Below are 18,562 nucleotides of genomic sequence, written 5' to 3'. Positions count from 1 at the left end.
GGCATTATTAGTGCTTCATATTACATTTCTTTATTGTTTTCTGTCTTAAAAATTATTTTTACCATAAGCCTATATCACTTTTATAATGAATAAAATGCTATTTTAAATAAAGCACTTCAAAAATTCGATCAATATGTGCTTTAATCTCATGAAACTTTTTTTAAAAAGAATGTAATCCATTGAGGCTTCTCCTTTCCCCCTTCTTACCAGGGTATTATCACAGGTAAGAAACAAATATCAAAGAGCTAAGAGTCCCTTGGAGTGAGAAAAATGATGACAGTGTGAAAGGTCATGAGAGATTCTCCTCAGATCACTCAAAAGCCAGTGTTTGCAGAACATGGAACAAAGTAGTGTTGAGTTAGCTTCAAAGATACTCTGGTCTTGAAAGCAAATCAACTCACCGTCCACTGCATTGATGAAACAAGAGTGGAAAGAGTTTATCTGCCTCTAGAAATGAGCTACACTTCCCTCTTCTCTAATTTTCTCTACCTTAAGAGAAAAGAAATTCTGTAGATTCTCAATAAAATGTTTTCTCATTACAATTGCTAAAACCTAACCTTCAAAATATAACTACGTAGAGCAAAAAATATATAAAATGAGGGTGGTTTATGCCGTGGGCCTTCATCCCATTCTCCTGATATGAGCAGTATTAAAGGTTTCTGCTCTACTGAAATTGAATAAATGCTAGATAAAAGCAAATCTCTCTCAAATACAAATAGCTGAAAAATTTAAAATCACCCAAGGAACACATGATACCAAGTGAGATTTGGGAGGAAACAGCAAGTGATAGCGTTGGCTATTTTAACTATCTTTAGGGTTTCTATAGAGGACAAGTATTAATAAGTGGCTCATGAAATCTCACTTTCACCTCCATGGGCTCATACATGCAGCACACGTGGTACACAGATATTGATGGCATATTGTAAGATAATTTTCCTCATTAGGGGTCCAGTGACAAATTAAAAACAGTGTCATTGGCCAGGCGTGGTGGCTCACGCCTGTAATCCCAGCACTTTGGGAGGCCGAGGCAGGGTGGATCATGAGGTCAGGAGCTCGAGACCAGCCTGGCCAATATGGTGAAACCCTGTCTCTATTAAAAATACAAAAAAAAAAAAAAAAAATAGCCAGGCATGGTGGTGCAGGCCTGTAATCCCAGCTACTCAGGAGGCTGAGGCAGGAGAATTGCTTGAACCCAGGAGGCAGAGGTTTCAGTGAGCCAAGATTGCGCCACTGCACTCCAGCCTGGGTGACAGAGCGAGACTCTGTCTCAAAACAACAACAACAAACAAACAAACAAAAACAAAAATAAAAAAAAAACCCAGTGTCATTTTGGCCATTCTGGGGGCTGAATAAAGTATTATTACTGGACTCTGGGGCAAGAACATAACTGAGCAGTACGTCTTTGAACAGCTTTACACAAGCCCAAATTACCCTAATTTTTAATAGAATGACTACTAAAATTAGACTGTTTGGGTGTCTCTTTTACCCTATTTACTCAATCTTTAGTTACTGTTAAACATTGGAAACATTAGATAAAGATCAGAAAAGTCAGAAAAACACAGATTTTATGTGAAAGCTCATCCCACACCCACTTGCCACCTTCCCTCCTAGTTTTTGTTCATGTTTACAGCTATGTAAAAATGGCAGGTGATGTCTAATTTTTTCTACCTTTTCACATATCATGTATCCTTCATGTAGTTCCTATTTTTATTATAAGTTCTAATAGTTGTTCTGTACCTTCTTACCTGTTCTGCATAAGTATATCCCCAGATTCAATTCCTTGGTTAAAGAGGACAGTTTCCTGGCTCCAGGAATACATACATTCCAAATTCTATCCAAAAGGATTTTGATAGTTTTTGCTCACAATAGCAATGTATGAACATGTTGGCAGTAAGTGTTATCAATTATTTTTTTGTTCTATTTTAATTTAGTGTTTTATAACTTTGCACTAGTTTAACTGCCGGTGATCACATTTGTTTAATACTCACAATCTGCTTTGTATGAATTGTCAAAACCCCTTTGTTCATTTATCTATTAGCCTTCCATAGTTCACATAAACTTGAAGAAACTCCTTCTATATTTCTTTGATACAAATGAGAATATTTTTTATAAGCCTTTTTCTTTTAATTTTATTATTTTTGAACAAATTATTCTATATCGTTGTCTATTATTTCCTTTGTAATTTCTTCCACTGCCTAGTTTATCTTCTAAAAGTTATCTATAGTTCATTTTAAAAAAATTAATCTTTATATTCATCTGAAACTTATTTTGGTGTATGGTATGAGGACAGATATAAATTATTTTTTTCCACATTGCTATTTAATGATTCCCAAATAATTTGTTAAAAAGTCCTTTCTTTTCATATTGCTTTAGGATCCTTACATTGTAACTCACTATATTTTTTAGAAATAATATCTACTACTATTTTTATAAGATGATAAAAAGATTAATTACTAAAATACAAATACATTTGGCACTCAAATACAAAGTATTCCAGGTATTGCAATAAAAAATAAAATTCTCCTCTACCTCATGCCTGTGCTACTCAACTATGTTCAGACAAGTCTTGATTATCCATAGAAAAATAAAGCGGATAGCACTGGTAATAAAAGAACACAGATTGTAAAACAAAGAAAGTAATGCTTCAACAATGTTTCCATCCATCTTTTTACCGAAACTAATTATCAGAAGTAAAATCGATTGATATGAATTTAGCACTCTTTGACCAGTCTCAAAGTCCCTGTCAATAATGAGCAGAGAGCTCAGAAATGGGAAAATGGCAGAAAAAAGGAAATTGGTGATAAGGATGCACAAAATTAAGGGCCTAGATAATTGATGAGCGAGATAACTAATCTCATAATAATGAAGAACTGACTACACTCTCTCTAGGGTTAGTCCCAAACTTTTCGTTGCTTTTATGTCTGTCCCATTGATACTCTTCCCCAGCGTTTATCTTCTCTTTTATCTTCCCAATGACTACGATCTTAATTCCAATATCCACCAGAATCCTTAGGACTGAGAAAAAGACACATGTCCACCCACTTTAAGGCAACAGTTCTCCTTTGTTTATTCAGACGTGGCCATGACAGTACTTGCTTTGAGACTGGAAACTTTTTGGCAATAAAAGATTTAAATTGCATGCTATCTTACTTGGGGTATCAACATACTCAGAGGGAGATGAGGACATCATTAAAATTTTTTAAAAATCCAGTGACATTTCCTCATATGTACCAAATGTAGGGACACGCCTGAGACATGTGCTATCCTTTGGTTGACTGCAATGCAGGATTGAAGATTAGCTCCCTGATCCCAGACCTGACAAGGAAATTTGCTAGTTTCTGGCTAGCGAAACTCTTTCATGGTGCACAGCAACACCAGCCCTCAGTAGGATATCCTGCAATCTGCTGAAAGGCTAGGCACCTGCTGTGCCTGTGTCAGCATCTTAAGCTGACCAGGCCTGTTTCTTATTTATTTCTGAAATAAACCTTTTTGAAAGTCACATAATCCATTGGAACACAAATTAAATACTAGTTTGCAGAATAATAACAAAAAATTTTAAAACCTCCTTTTGACAAACATATGGGATGGGTGTATCGCCCCTCATTCTGAGTCTGAACCTCAATGATGCACTTGGATCCTGAGATCTTCAAATTATCACCAAAAGTAAGTCTAAGACTGGACAAGCAGAGACCCTAAAAACCAAATGTAGTAGATCACATATGCAGCTATCAGTAAGTTTTGTGTCCAGCCAAAGAATAGGGAACTTTTAAAAAATAACAAATTAGGGCCGGGCACAGTGGCTCACGCCTGTAATCCCAGCACTTTGGGAGGCCAAGGCAGGCGGATCACCTGAGGTCAGGAGTTCAAGACCAGCCTGGCCAACATGGTGAATCCCTGTCTCTACTAAAAATACAAAAATTAGCCAGGCGTGGTGGCACGTGCCTGTAATCCCAGCTACTTGGGAGGCTGAGGCAGGAGAATTGCTTGAACCCAGAAGACAGAGGTCGCAGTGAGCCAAGATCACGCCATTGCACTCCAGCCTGGGCGACAGAGCAAGACTCTATCTCAAAAAAAAAAAAAGAAAAAAAATTAGAAATGGTTATCTCTGGATTGTGGAAAGGCAGGTGATTTTTATTTTCTTCTTTATTTTATTTTCCTGCTTATATTTATTTCCAATGTAAAACATAATAATGCTGTTAGCAAGAAGCAACTAATTTCCTTTAAAACCTTGAAATCACGGGGGCCAGGGGGTGGAGGGAAAATGAAAGCAGAATGTGTAGCATGTCGGAGTATGTATGAAAGAGAGAGAGAGATACACATACATAAAACCAGGGACTGACGAAGAATTTCTGCATGGAGCAAGAATAGATGATATGGTTGACAAATCCTGAAAAGGACCTGGAAGTGATAGATATACCAGTAAATCCTAATATACTTATGGAAAACAGGTATAGAGGGAGGAGTTGGTATTTGGTTTAAGGAATGTATTGCAGAAACAGGGGAAATAAAATGCATGAGAAAAGTAGATAATGGTAACTGAAGTCTGCTGGCTATTGTGGAAAAGCTGTCAACAGTCTTGACTAAAAGAGATGAACAGACTTTCAGGGGAGAGTCCCAGAGTCTAAAATTCAGTTATAAAATAAATAGAATCTCATTTTTGGTCCATATTTTCCCTTTCCAGAATTTCTTCATGAGAGAACTCATAAAAATTTAATCATTTACATAAGGCCACAAAGATACGTATCAAAAGTCTTAAAACAACACATCTTTTGAACTCAACTATTCCTCTCCTAGGAATTTATCCTAAGGACTAATCAAAGATATATGCAAAAGTAAAGGAGTAGACAAATGGTCATTGCAGTATGGCTTATAATAACTAAAAAGGTAAACAAATTAATGTTGAGCAATAGGGGATTGCTTAAAAATATTGGCACATTCACATCATTTAATATTATGTGGCCATTAAAAATGATGCTGAAGAATTATACTTAAGACATGGAAAATGTTCACAATATGAAGTGAAAAAATATTACAAAACAATATGTGATATGGTTTGGCTCTGTGTCCCCACCCAAATCTCATCTCTAATTGTAATTCCCACGAGTCAGGGGAGGGGTCCTGTGGGAGGTGATTGGATCACGGGGCGGATCTCCCCCTTGCTGTTCTTGTGATGGTGAGTGAGTTCTCACGAGATCTGGTTGTCTGAAAATGTGTGGCACTTCCCCCTTCTCTGTCTCCTGCTCTGCCATGGTAAGACCTTCTTGCTTCCCCTTCGCCTTCTGCCATGATCCTAAGTTTCCTGAGGTTTCCTAGCCATGCTTCCTGTTAAGCCTGGCGAACTGTGGGTCCATTAAACCTCTTTTCTTCATAAATTACCCAGTCTCAGGTAGTTCTTTATAGCAGTGTGAACACGGATTAATACAGTATAACTCAATTTTTAAAAGTATACACACACATACACAAATAGACTAACCTAATATATAATGAAAACATTAATGGTTATTCTCAGGAGATGGAGGATCATAGATTATTTTAAAATTATTTTGGAACTTACTTGTATTTTCCAAATTTCATACATATATTACTTTTGTTATCAGAAAAAAAGTTACTTTGAAGAATATTAATGAGGTTATACAAGATCATGTCCTTTGCAAGGACATGGATGGAGCCAGAGGCCATTGCCCTTAGCAAGCTAATGCAAGAACAGAAAACCAAATACCACATGTTCTCACTTACAAGCAGGAGCTAAATGATGAGAAAACATAGACACAAAGAGGGGAATGACAGACGCTGGGGCCTACGTGAGGGTGGAGGGTGGGGAAAGAAAGAGGATCAGATAAAATAACTATTGGATACTGAGTGATGAAATAATCTGTACAGTAAATCCCCATGACACAAGTTTACCTATACAACAAACCTGTGCACATACCCCTGAACCTAAAATAAAAGTTTTAAAAAATGAGGTTATAAAGAACACCAGGGCTTCAAAAGTATAATATTAATATTTGAATTAGAATATGTGAATATATTGTTACACAATGATGGGAGTTAAAAACTTAATTTTTTTTTTTTTTTTTTTTTTGAGGCAGAGTTTCACTCTATCACCCAGGCTGGAATGCAGTGGCACAATCTTGGCTCACTGCAACCTCTGCTGGTTTTAAGCAATTCTTGTGCCTCAGCCTCCCAAGTAGCTGGGACTACAGGTGCACGCCACCATGCCTGGCTAATTTTTGTATTTTTAATAGAGATGGGGTTTCACCATGTTGGCCAGGCTGGTCTTGAACTCTTGACCTCAGGTGATCCGCTCCCCTCAGCCTCCCAAAGTGCTGTGATTACAGGCGTGAGCCACAATGCCCAATAAAACTTCCTTTTTTTAAAAGCTGTGGGATCTAGAAATAATAACACTTCTCAAGACTGGTTAGATATTTTGTCATTTCCTCAGAATGTAAGCTTTCTATGCCTTTATTGTGAGAAAATAACTCCTTTTTACTATAATCTAAGTTTTACTATAATCTAAGTCCTACAATCTTCAGGGGCATTACCATGTGGCTTCTGTCTGGTTTTAAATTGGTCCAGCAGCCATCAGATTTTTTTGATTGTATAAGTTATCAGTAAACTTTTTAAAATTTATTTTTATTTATCCATTAATTAATTATTTCAGAGAAACAGTCTCACTCTGTTACCCAGGCTGAAGTGCAGTGGCACCATCATAGCTCACTGTAGCCTCAAACTCCTGGGCTCAAGCGATCCTCCTGCCTCAGCTTCTCAAAGTGCTGAGATTACAGGTGTGAGCCACTGCACCTGGCAAAAAATTTTAAATATGTAGCCACTGCATGATTTCTTTATGTATTATATATCTGTACAGCTATATTAAAATATGAAATATATCTGAAAATGTATGAAAATAGAAATTTTAAATGATGAGATAAACAGGATCTCTAATATTTTCTTCTTATAATCCCATGGATTGTTTTATATGTACTGTACTTTGGACGCCACTAGACTGGATGACCACAAAAGATGGGCTACGACCAAAAAAGACCCACCAAATGTGAATCTCTTCCCTTCAGCCGGTCTACTGGAAACTGAAATGAGGTATTCATCTGTCACTAGTTCTTTAATTTGCTCAAAGGTCCCAGGTTATCCAGCTAATGGTGGTGATGGTGGTGGTGATGGTGTGTTTACACAAGAAATATCTTCCAAGTCCATACTCTAGCTTACCTTGCTGCTGCAATTTGTAATCAGTGGAATATGCCTTCCCAATGATATTCCATACAGGCCTTAAGCATCCAAATAGTCCTTCAAGAAACCCACCACTGCCACTGCCTGACCTGCTGAACTGAATCTTTATGTCTTCAGTTCCACTCGTGCTCTCTCCGTCCACCGTGTTGCTGTTCCCCTGAGACACCGCCATCTCTGATTCATCGTGTTCCCTTAGCTGAAGAACGCTGTTCTCAAACTGGTCCCTGGAATCCTCACTTACGCTTGTCAACACTGTTGTGGTGACGGGGCTGTGCACACTCTCGATTAGCTCTGTTCGTACCATCCCCTTTTCCTGCTGGTCCTCAAGGAGCTTGGGAGAAGGGTGGTTCCCCATAGCTGTGAGCTCATCTTGTAGTCCATTGAAGGTTTTGCTTTCACTGAAGGGTAAGTGTGGAGAAGAGGAGCAGCTCAGGTGCTCCTGAAAGTTGGCCATCGTGCCATGAGTATAACCAAGGTCCTGAGATGACACTCAGAAGATTTTTGGGACAGAGTTCTGACTTAAGAGAGGGCTCCAAAACCTGAGAAAAACAGGAGGGAGATATGAGATCATCCTTTCTTTAGTATGCACACTACGATACTTCTGTTTGCATTAAAAAAAACTGAAACAATGGGGATTGGTTAACCTGTGGGTTAGTCCATGTGATGGAAATGAGTGCAGCAATGAAAAATTATGCTGTGGAAGAGTATTTATGAACATGACAAAATATCCATTACACATTAATATTAAAAACAGGTTAGAACAATATATACAACATTAACTTAGAAATTTATTTATTTATTTATTTTTTATTTTTTATTATTATTATACTTTAAGTTTTAGGGTACATGTGTAACTTAAAAATTTATTTAAAAGGACATACATACAAGAAAAAAGAAGGAAAAAATCCAAGAAATTAACAATAGTTAATTTTAGGTGGTTAGATTTGGGAGAGGTTTATATTGTTGTGATTTTCAAGGTATTCTAAGCATTCTGTATTAATATCTATTATCTTTTTTTTTTTTTTTGAGATGGAGTTTCACTCTTGTTGCCCAGGCTGGAGTGCAATGGCGCGATCTCGGCTCACTGCAACCTCCGTTTCCCAGGTTGAAGTGATTCTCCTGCCTCAGCCTCCTAAGTAGCTGGATTATAGGCATGCATCATCACACCTGGCTAATTTTTGTATTTTTAGTAGAGACAGGGTTTCTACATGTTGGTCAGGCTGGTCTCCAACTCCTCACCTCAGGTGATCCAACCCCCTCAGCCTCCCAAAGTGTTGGGATTACAGGCGTAAGCCACCGCGCCTGGCCTTTTTAATCAGAAAAAATTGTTTCCTTTTCTACAAGGGAAATTTAGTTGTTCTGATATACACATCTTTATTACAAACTACATCCTGTGTTATAAGTTGCTACTCATCTTTTCTCTTTGCTTTCGTGTCTTATCCACTGGGCACTGTGTCACTTTATAAGGCATTCATTAAGTCACGGAGATAAATGTCATGTGTCTGTGACAAGACAAGTTTCTAAGATATAAAATTTGTTTTTATTGTACTGCACCCAATCTGGGGTAACACAACTAAGCCCTAACTCTTTAAACTTGTTCTTTGCTTCTGATCTGTCCATTAGCACCATTTCTTGCGGCCATCTAACCTTTAAAAGTGAAGATTTGTTCTAGATTGGCCAGATCACGCATAGTCAATCTTAAATTTATTCAAAGTATGTTCTTTTTTTTTTTTCTTTTTTTTGAGACAGAGTCTCGCTCCGTCACCTAGCCTGGAGTACAGTGGTGTGATCTCGGCTTGCTGCAACCTCCGCCTCCCAGGTTCAAGCAATTCTCCTGCCACAGCCTCCTGAGTAGCTGGGATTACAGGCACGCACCACCATGCCCAGCTAATTTTTTTTTTGTATTTTTAGTAGAGACGGGGTTTCACTATGTTGGCCAGGCTGGTCTCGAACTCCTGACCTCAGGTGATCCACCTGCCTTTGCCTTACAAAGTGCTGGGATTACAGGCATGGGCCACTGCACCCAGCCCAAAGTATGTTTTTTATCAGAAATGTACTTTCTTTTTAAATCTGTTTGTAACAGTCATTCCTTCCCTCACTCTGTACTAAGCATCTAGAATATGCTAGAGGTCAGGGTATGAAGATGACCTCATTTTGCAGAGGGGGTAAAGGAAAGACCAACAAAAATTGACGGAACAGTGCTTATAATGAATCAAGTAAGTGCTCTGAGAGCACAGAAGAGAGAGGAATAGTTTCAGGGAAAGGTGCTCAAAGGTGGTAACTTTTGATCCATTTGAAGGAAGTGTAGGCATTCATTAAGCAAGTCAGGAAGGTGTGAGTGAAAGAAGAGGGGGGAGGTATTACAGGTGTGGGGGAAACTGTGAAGGAGTGCATGGAAGCTTGAAAGACTATAGAACAGATGAGAAATCCAAAGTGGCTGGAATGTAGGCTATATATAAGTGCATGCAGAAAGACATGAATGGACAGATAGGTAGGGGCTAGACTATAAGGAGCTTTGCATGCCAGGCTGAGTTTGAGATTTTATACTGAAGGTGATGGGTAGCCATAGTATCTTATATCACGGATTATGGATTAAAATAGACCCTCTCAATTTTATTATTTTCTTATCTTCATAACTGAGACCTAAATTTTAAGCCTTTTATTCATTACCATATCCCATGAATAGCTTGTATTAGTGAACCAATGAAAACATCCTATCCTTGGCTGGCATGGTGGCTCACGCCTGTAATCCCAAAACTTTCGGAGGCCAAGGTGGGCAGATCATGAGGTCAGGAGTTTGAGACCAGTCTGGCCAGCATGGTGAAACCCCATCTCTACTAAAAATACAAAAAATTAGCCAGGCATGGTGGTGCATGCCTGTAGTCCCAGCTACTCAGGAGGCTGAGGCAGGAGAATTGCTCGAACCCAGCAAGCGGAGGTTGCAGTGAGCCAAGATTGCGCTACTACACTCTAGCCCGGGTGACAGAGTGAGACTCCATCAGAAGAAGAAGAACAAGGAGAAGAGGGAGAGGGAGAGGGAGAGGGAGAGGGAGAGGGAGAGGGAGAGGAAAATATCCTATCCTCTGAATTCTTATTCATTCACTGAGCTCCTATTACATGGTATGCAATGTGTTAGGCATTAGTAAATGGTACATAGGTTCCTACCCTTTGGGAACTCACAATCTAGAAGGAAAGACCAATAGATAACAGCCACATGGTTAGCTATGGGACAAAGATATGTATAAGGTGCAATGGGAGCTCAGAAAAATAAATATAAAATGTGTCTATAGATGTTATAAGAAGAAGTTTTGTTTGAATTGAGTCTTGAGGGGTGAATTAATGGTCACTAGGAAAGAAAGACTAGGCATTGCAGGTAGTATGGGGAAACAGCAGGAGATAACTCTCAGAAAAAGTAGGCAAAGGCTAGACTATGGTAGGCCTGTATGACAAGCTAAATCTTTGGGGTTTTATCCTCATGACAACAGAGAACCAGTAAGGAATTTTAAGCAAGGGAGTAATTTGGTCAGATAAATTAAAATCACATCTATAGAAGCAGAGGTTAGATTCAAAGGGAAAGACTAAAGATCCAGTTAGAAGCTATAGTTCAAAAAGAAATGACTTGGACCTGAATAAGTCAGTTAGCAATGGCAGTGAAGAGAACAGGAAAGATTTAAGAGGTAGAATTGGTAAGATCTAGTAATTGATTAGACATGGAGGTGGGTAAAGAAAAGGGGGAGAGGGAAGACTTTTCAAATCACTTATTTGGAATAATGAATAGACAGACAATGTCAATAACTGAGATATGAAATGCCAGAAAGAAAGGTTTGGAAAGAAGACAATTAGCTCAACTATGGACATACAGAATTTAAGGCCTACTATGCATCATGCACCGAGCTAGGGAGCTAGGCTTTTACTGATGCTATCTGATTTTAAAAAGACATTTTGTAGAGAGAGATTGGAAGAAAGATAAAGATGGGGCTCATTTATCACAGGGGCAGAAGTTTCCAAATCATAAAGCTAAATTTAAAATGTGTTTATTGAATATATACTCAGCCTGCACAACATGGCAAAAAACATAAAAAATACAAACATTACAAAAAATACAGAAATTACAAAAAATACAAAAATTAGCTAGGCATGGTGGCGTACACCTGTAGTGTCAGCTACTTGGGTGGAAGGCTGAGGTGAGAGAATCACTTGAGCCCAGGAAATCGAGGCTGCAGTGAGCTGTGTTTGTGCCACTGTACTCCAGGCTGGGCAACAGAGCGAGACCCTGTCTCAAAAAAGAAAAAAGAATATATACTGAGAATTGTGCCATGCACTAGCCTAGATTCTGTGGATATAGAACATTACTGTTACCATTACTATTTTTAATAATAAGTAAGACAAAGTGCTTTATAATTTACAGAAGCCTGTTTACATAATCAGCAATATACTGGTAAATCAGCTCTTTCCAAAACAACAGCAATCTGGTTTGTAGTGTTTGCTCATTTCCCTGGTGTAAATATTCCCACCATAGCAGATTTCAAGCTAATAAAAGTTTAACAACTTGCTTGCAAAGTTTCTAAATATTTGACAATTGGCTCTTACAAGTTGGTGTATAAGCCAGCTCCAGCACCATAATCCTTGTAATAATGTCATTTCTATTTCACAAGAGAAGAAATTTCTCTAAGGTAATATACTCAGTAAGTAATAGAGCAGGAATTAAAATCTAGCTCAAAGTTCAGATTCCCCAAATCCTTTGCCTTTTTTACAACACGATGGAAACTTTTATGACTCCTCACTTTCATAGAGTGCTTTCCAGGTTAAAAAATGCTGTTATCTGTGATCATTTGATCTAAGTTTTTGATCCCTAGGTAAGGAACCCAGAACACAGAATGATTATCCCTATTTTTCACGGAAGGAAATGATGGCCTAGAAAGAGGTGGATGCTAAAGGTCACAGAGCCAGGATGAAATACCGGGTTATTTTCCCTAATCATGACATTCTCTCCTGTACCAGGCAGTCTCTGAAGACATGGTTCCTATCCTGTTGAAGCTCACGGACTACTTATGGAACTAATAATTACACTGAAGGAATAACCTCCTGCCATCATCCCCCATGACAAGTGAGCCATATTCCGTTCTACAGAGCCAAGAGAGATGGGAACAATGGTAAAAGAGGTAGGATTTGAGACGGACCTTTGAAGGTAAGGTGTGTGACAGAGGGAAGGAAATCAGGGGCGAATAAGAGCACTGGCAGAGGCAGGGAAGGAGGAATGACCAGAGCGTGCGTGAGGGGGTTGCTGACCCAGAAACAGCAGTGGCTAATGTGGGGGAGCAGTGTGCAGCAAGGGTAACTCCTGCCTCCACACGTGGGCTCTGAAAGCTTATGATACAGCGCAGGTGATTCTTCCCTCCTAACAAACTAGAGAGATCACTTTAACTGGATGGGGTTAGGTTAAGAGGCACTTAAATTATAGGGTATGGAGAAATCTAGGCCTTGTGAAGCTGCCTGGGAATGTAAGGTTGGGGCAGGGGGAAGAAAGAACAAAAACTGGAGCCCTTTGTTACAGACACCATTCCACCGACTCCAGCCTCCCCTCCCCTGTTCTTTTCGTGCTCATCTCTGAGCTTCGACATTACTGATCTCCTCATTATACTTTCTGGCTGATCACCTGCCACAACCTTGAGCTGTCTCCTGCCTTTGGCCTCTCTAACCTTGCCCTGCCTGATCTCTTTTAAGACTGCTGATTTCATACTATCTGACCCGGCCACTGACTCAGCAGTTACTTCCGGTCTGCCTTGGCTGCCGGGACTCTTTGTTATCCTATACAGCAGCAGTCCCCAACCTCTTTGGCACCAGGGACCAGTTCTGTGGAAGACACTACTTCCATGGACCGGGGAGGGGGATGGTTTCGAGATGGTTCAAGTGCATTACATGTATTGTGCACTTTATTTCTATTATAATTACATTGTAATACATAATGAAATAATTCTACAACTCACCATAATGTAGAATCAGTGGGAGCCCTGAGCTTGTTTTCCTGCAACTAGACAGTCCTATCTGGGGGTGATAGGGGACAGTGACAGATCATTAGTCATTAGATTCTCATAAGGGGCACACAACCTAGATCCCTAGATCCCTCACATGCACAGTTCACAATAGGGTTCGCACTCCTATGAGAATCTAATACCACGGATCTGACAGGAGGTGGAGCTCAGGCGGTAATACAAGTGACGGGGAATGGCTATAAACACAGAGGAAGCCGCTTGCTCACCCACCTGCTGCTCACCTCCCGCTGTTCCACCCAGTTCCTAACAGGCCACAGACTGGTACCAGACCGTGGCCTGGAGGTTGGGAACCCCTGTTATACAGCACAAGTCCTACATGCTATTGGCTCACATGAATTGCACACCCAAATATATATGTGAATTGCAGCCAAACACTTCCTTGTGTGATTTATTTTTTTGAATCAAACTATCAGACTTTATATTAATTCCTCGTAAATTTCTACTTTGTCAATTTTTTTATCCTGAACTTCTGCCTAATGACATAATGTTAGGATGAGCTCATACACAAAAAGTTAGAAAAACACGTTTGTTTTGTAATTTTTTCCCTATCTGTAACAGGTTAAGGATGAATGTAAAGTGGACCTGTTCCCATTGGCATGGGAATGAGTCTAATCACAGTCATCATATGCAGTTTGATATTTAAGAGATCAGGGAAAAACAGGACAATCAAGGAATATGGTTCGACCCACTTATTTCACATATGAGAATCAAACTTCAGAGAGATTGCCGACTTACTTAATATAACATCTGAGCAGTGGCAGAGTTGAGATGAGTCCTCCTTCCTCAGCCCAGCTCTTTCCACTAGCATGGTTGTTTGTTTATTCGAAGAGAAACAAATAGCCATGGTATCATGGCCACTGATGACAAAAACAATAGCAATTCACAGTGCTATTCTAGATGCACCAAGACTATTCCCAAGGAAACACTGGCGCCCACCTAGCGGGGTGACCCTGCGCCTATCCACAGGCCAGCAGGAGGCTACCCACTGACTGCTCTCAGAGTGGGCAGAGGTGAGGTAAACCTCAAGATGTGTATAAAGATGTGTAGTCAAATAGGCTTCCCTCATACTTACCAAGAATATCCAGTCCAACGTGACCCAACAAAGACAGAGAAATAGAGAGGTACAAGAACAAAGGGAAAGAAAAATCATCACCATGGCTATATTCAAATATGATCAGAGCTGACTCTACATTTAAGAAGAGTGTAGGAAGCTAAAAATACCTCAGTTTTACCTGTGTTTGTACGTACACCCACACGCTGCCACTGCACAGTGAAGAGACTCTTATGTGGAAACTGCGGGAACACAGGTGGTTCCCCTGTCTCTGGCTGTCTTCTGCCCTCTTGGTTCCTCTCTCCCTGTGCAAATCTGTCTCAGATACCCTCATGAGAATTGATTGGTCCTTTCAATTCATAAGGAATCAAAACTAGTATAAATTAGAAGGAGACAGAAAGGAAGTGGGTCAAGATTTTTGAATGTTGAGAGTCAAAGGGAAAAAGACAAGGAACGTTGGAGGGGTAAAGGGCAAGTTTGGAGTGGCACCCCTATCAGAAGAAAGTACTAAGGGGGCCAGGTGCGGTGGCTCATGCCTGTAATCCCAGCACTTTGGGAGGCTGAGGCAGGCGGATCACCTGAGGTCAGGAGTTCGAGACCCAACATGGCGAAACCCCATCTCTACTAAACATACAAAAAATTAGCTGGGCATGGTGGCAGGCGCCTGTAATTCCAGCTACCCGGGAGGCTGAGGCAGGAGAATCGCTTGAACCCAGGAGGTGGAGATTGCAGGGAACAGACCAGAGATTGCAGAGATGCTGCCACTGCACTTCAGCCTGGGCAATAGAGGGAGACTCCGTCTCAAAAACAAAACAAAAACAAACAAACAAAACAAAAAAAGAAAAGAAAAGAAAAAAGAAAAAGAAAGTACTCTGGGAAGGTCTGTAGGTGAGGTGATGCTACTGCCGCCCTTACAACAGGTCGCGATCTGCAAAGGGTGCAGGAAGTGCTCCCATATCTGCCCTTGAGGAACACTTTCCGTGCCTTCTGAGTTTCTTGGCCCGAAGAGGAGGAAGTGGTTTGTGCAAAATTAGTAGGCAAGAGTTGGAGACAGCAGCAGCTGTGCATTTGGCAGGGCACTGCCAATTTCTGGAAATTACCTTGGTTTTGTGCCAAGATCCCAGGATGCAATGTAGAGAGAAAGAGGAATGGAGGAGGTAATGTGGCCAAATGGCCCTCAAATTCTTGGATTTCTATCATAGAATACAATTTTTCCCATGTTACTAATGGAGGATTTTTATAATGATCAGATTTTAAATTTTATATCATAAATATGAATAAATCAAAGATTTTGGACAATTTAGCCCCACAAAGTTTTTGATGTGACTAAAATTGAATAAAAAATTAAATTAAGCATTATTGCTACAAGATTTATTGATTGACACTGAGCTCTTTCTAAGCTATCTTCTCTTTACTTGGCGTCTTCTTGCCTATCTTTAAAAATGAATACAACACTGCCATCTTAGCCTTCTGGTCATTTCTCTAAAATTCATATAGCAGTTGAGAACATAAAATAATTTCTGCTGCTAGGAGCATCAATCCCATTTTAAAACTTAGATTACTTTACTTGTGCATAGTAATAACATAAAATGATCTTTCCAGGATAGAGGTCTGTCACCCAGATCTTAATTTGAACTTTGAAAACATTAGCTAGCTTCTTCGAATGGAGTTATATGATTAGAAGTATGTGACTTCAAATCAGATAAAAAGAATGGCCTACAATCGTGCTTTATCCCTACTTACTCTCTTAACTGTGGACCATCTCCTGAAACGCCTATTTGAAGGAACAATAAAAACTCAGTCGACAAAATCCACTGACCTACCTCATTTCATCTTCTTTATAACATTTCATTCAACAATTATGCATTCAAAAATATTGATTCCATGTTTACCATGTACCTCTATTTTCGGTTAAGATTATAAATGTTTAATAATCTTGAAATATGCTGGAGACAGCAAAAAAATAAAAATTACAAAGAAGCAAATTCTCCATGGTGACAAATTACCTTTTGAATACCAGTACCTATAAATGCAACTGTGATTACAGTTAAAATAAGTTTATTGTAGGCTTTAAAATGAATACAGATACTTCATTTTCAGAGTAGTAGTCTGTAAATTTATCAAGAAATAGAAACTTGTGAGGCTTCAAAAATGCCTTAAGTCAAAGGTGAAACATCTTGACCAAAGGAATGATTTATCCATAAATCATATCATCAATGCTTTCTCCATAAATCTTTAATAAATAATATATGGTATTTTAAGTATTAATATTCGACATTTTGTGACCTAAATCCAGCTGCCATATGAATGATAAAATCAATAGCTTTAAATGTTTTAAAAATAAGATACAGACATATATGTACCTTTAAATACATAAATATTAATAGGCATAAAAATTTAAGATGTGTATAATTAAGTAAGCATTTTAAGAAATTAGGTTTAAAAGGTCAACAGTGGTTATTACTGTTGTTCTTTGAAGTTTTCTATATTTTTCCAAATTTCTACCATTAGCATGCATTATTTGTTTAATCAGAGGTTTTCAATACAAACCCTTGTTGCTTTAAATGCACAGATTAATGGGTCCACTTCACTATATTTGCAGATATGAAAAATGATGTGAAATGTTAAGGATACTGTCAGGAAAGCTAATTGTCACTGTGTGCTGAGGCTTGCAAACAGGCTTAAAAACAATTATAGGCCGGATGTGGTGGCTCACGCCTGTAATCCCAACATTTTGGGAGGCCAAGGTGGAAGGATCACCTGAGGTCAGGAGTTGGAGACCAGCCTGGCCAACGTGGTGAAACCCCAGCTCTACTAAAAATACAAAAATTAGCAGGGTGTGGTGGTGCACATCTGTAGTCCCAGATACTCAGGAGGCTGAGGCAGGAGAATTGCTTTAACCTGGGAGGCAGAGGTTGCAGTGAGCCAAGTTCATGCCACTGCACTCCAGCCTGGGCGACAGAGTGAGACTCTGTCTCAAAAAAAAAAAAAGAATTATAAATTCAAAATGAAAAGTGAACTTAAAAAGATGACAATGAGCAAACAAAAGTTAATGACTCCTATTTTGTTTTTACCTTTTCTACTGATGAGATTCACATTTGATTCTAGAAAAGGCAGAATGATCATGATTCAGAGAACTGAAACCCAAAACAGATGAAAAGACAAGAACATATATCAGTGTTTTGATTATTTCCAAGTTCTAAGGTCCAGATGAATTACATGTGAAGGCACCAAAACTCTTGCATTTAGGATTACAAAAACAACCTTTGGTAAATAATTATCTTCAGGAACTATAAGCAAGACAGTTGTTCATGGAAAAGTAGAAGATAAAGAAATACCCTATTTTTTAAAAAGGAAGATTACAGAATATGTGGAACTATGAACTTAAGTTGGTCCCTGACAAGATGCTAAGTATACAGTAAGCATTCATTAAATGCTAGTCCCTTTCCTTCTTTTCTTTTCCTTTTATTTTGTGACTGTTTCCTCTCTGTTTTGGAACTCTAGGACTCTCCTAAGATACATAGTTTAGGAGAACAAGAATTGAAATGGTTTAAAAATTATTATTAAACCTAAAAGTTAAAAGAAAAAATAAAATTAAAATTATTTTTAAAGAATTCGTTTTATAGCTGGGCAAGGTGGCTCATACCTGTAATACCAGCACTTTGGGAGGCTGAGGCGGGAGGATTGCTTGAGCCCAGGAGTTCAAGACCAGCCTGGGCAACACAGTGAGACCCTGTTACTACAAAAAAAAAAAAATAGCTGGGCATGGTGGCATGTGCCTGTAGGCCCAACTACTCACTAGGCTGAGGATCACTTGAGCCCAGAGGGTCTAAGCTGCAGTGAGCCATGATTGCTCCACCGTACTCCAGTCTGAACAACATAGCAAGGCTCTGTCTCAAAAAAACAGTGCTATTATATACACTTTAAAGTTATTTCTTGCCCAATCTATATTCAGATGTACTTCATCATATTGAGAGCAATATTGTAAGAGCTTAAGAGAGAAGGCACTAGAGGAAGATAGACCTGGATTCAAATCGTAATCACTAACCTCACCCTAACTCTCTCTAAGCCTCAATTTTGTCATCTATAATTAGTAGTAACAACAGAATCCACCTCATAGAGTAGATGATTATACGAGATAGCATATATATATATCACATTTACCCTCAATATTTGTTAGCTATGCAAATCTTTAACTAGAAAAATTAGAATAAAC

The 18,562-nt window shown here is 39.0% G+C and overlaps 1 protein-coding gene across 4 annotated transcripts in view; it reads right to left on the bottom strand.

Annotated features, from left to right (window-relative positions):
- Positions 1-18,562, bottom strand: part of MAP3K13 (mitogen-activated protein kinase kinase kinase 13) — a 202,246-nt gene that overhangs the window by 51,168 nt on the left and 132,516 nt on the right. For all 4 annotated transcript variants that reach the window (XM_054483563.2, XM_063662490.1, XM_054483564.2 and 1 more), the window contains one exon: positions 7,222-7,781. In XM_054483563.2, the coding sequence (XP_054339538.1) occupies positions 7,222-7,696 (475 nt within the window). In that variant the 5' untranslated portion in view covers positions 7,697-7,781. The remainder of the gene's footprint in view (positions 1-7,221; positions 7,782-18,562) is intronic.

The sequence above is a fragment of the Pongo pygmaeus genome, chromosome 2, assembly GCF_028885625.2.
Source record: "Pongo pygmaeus isolate AG05252 chromosome 2, NHGRI_mPonPyg2-v2.0_pri, whole genome shotgun sequence".
Lineage (NCBI taxonomy): Eukaryota > Metazoa > Chordata > Mammalia > Primates > Hominidae > Pongo > Pongo pygmaeus.
The sequence above is the reverse complement of the archived record's forward strand: the minus strand, read 5'-3'. Positions and strand labels throughout refer to the sequence as shown.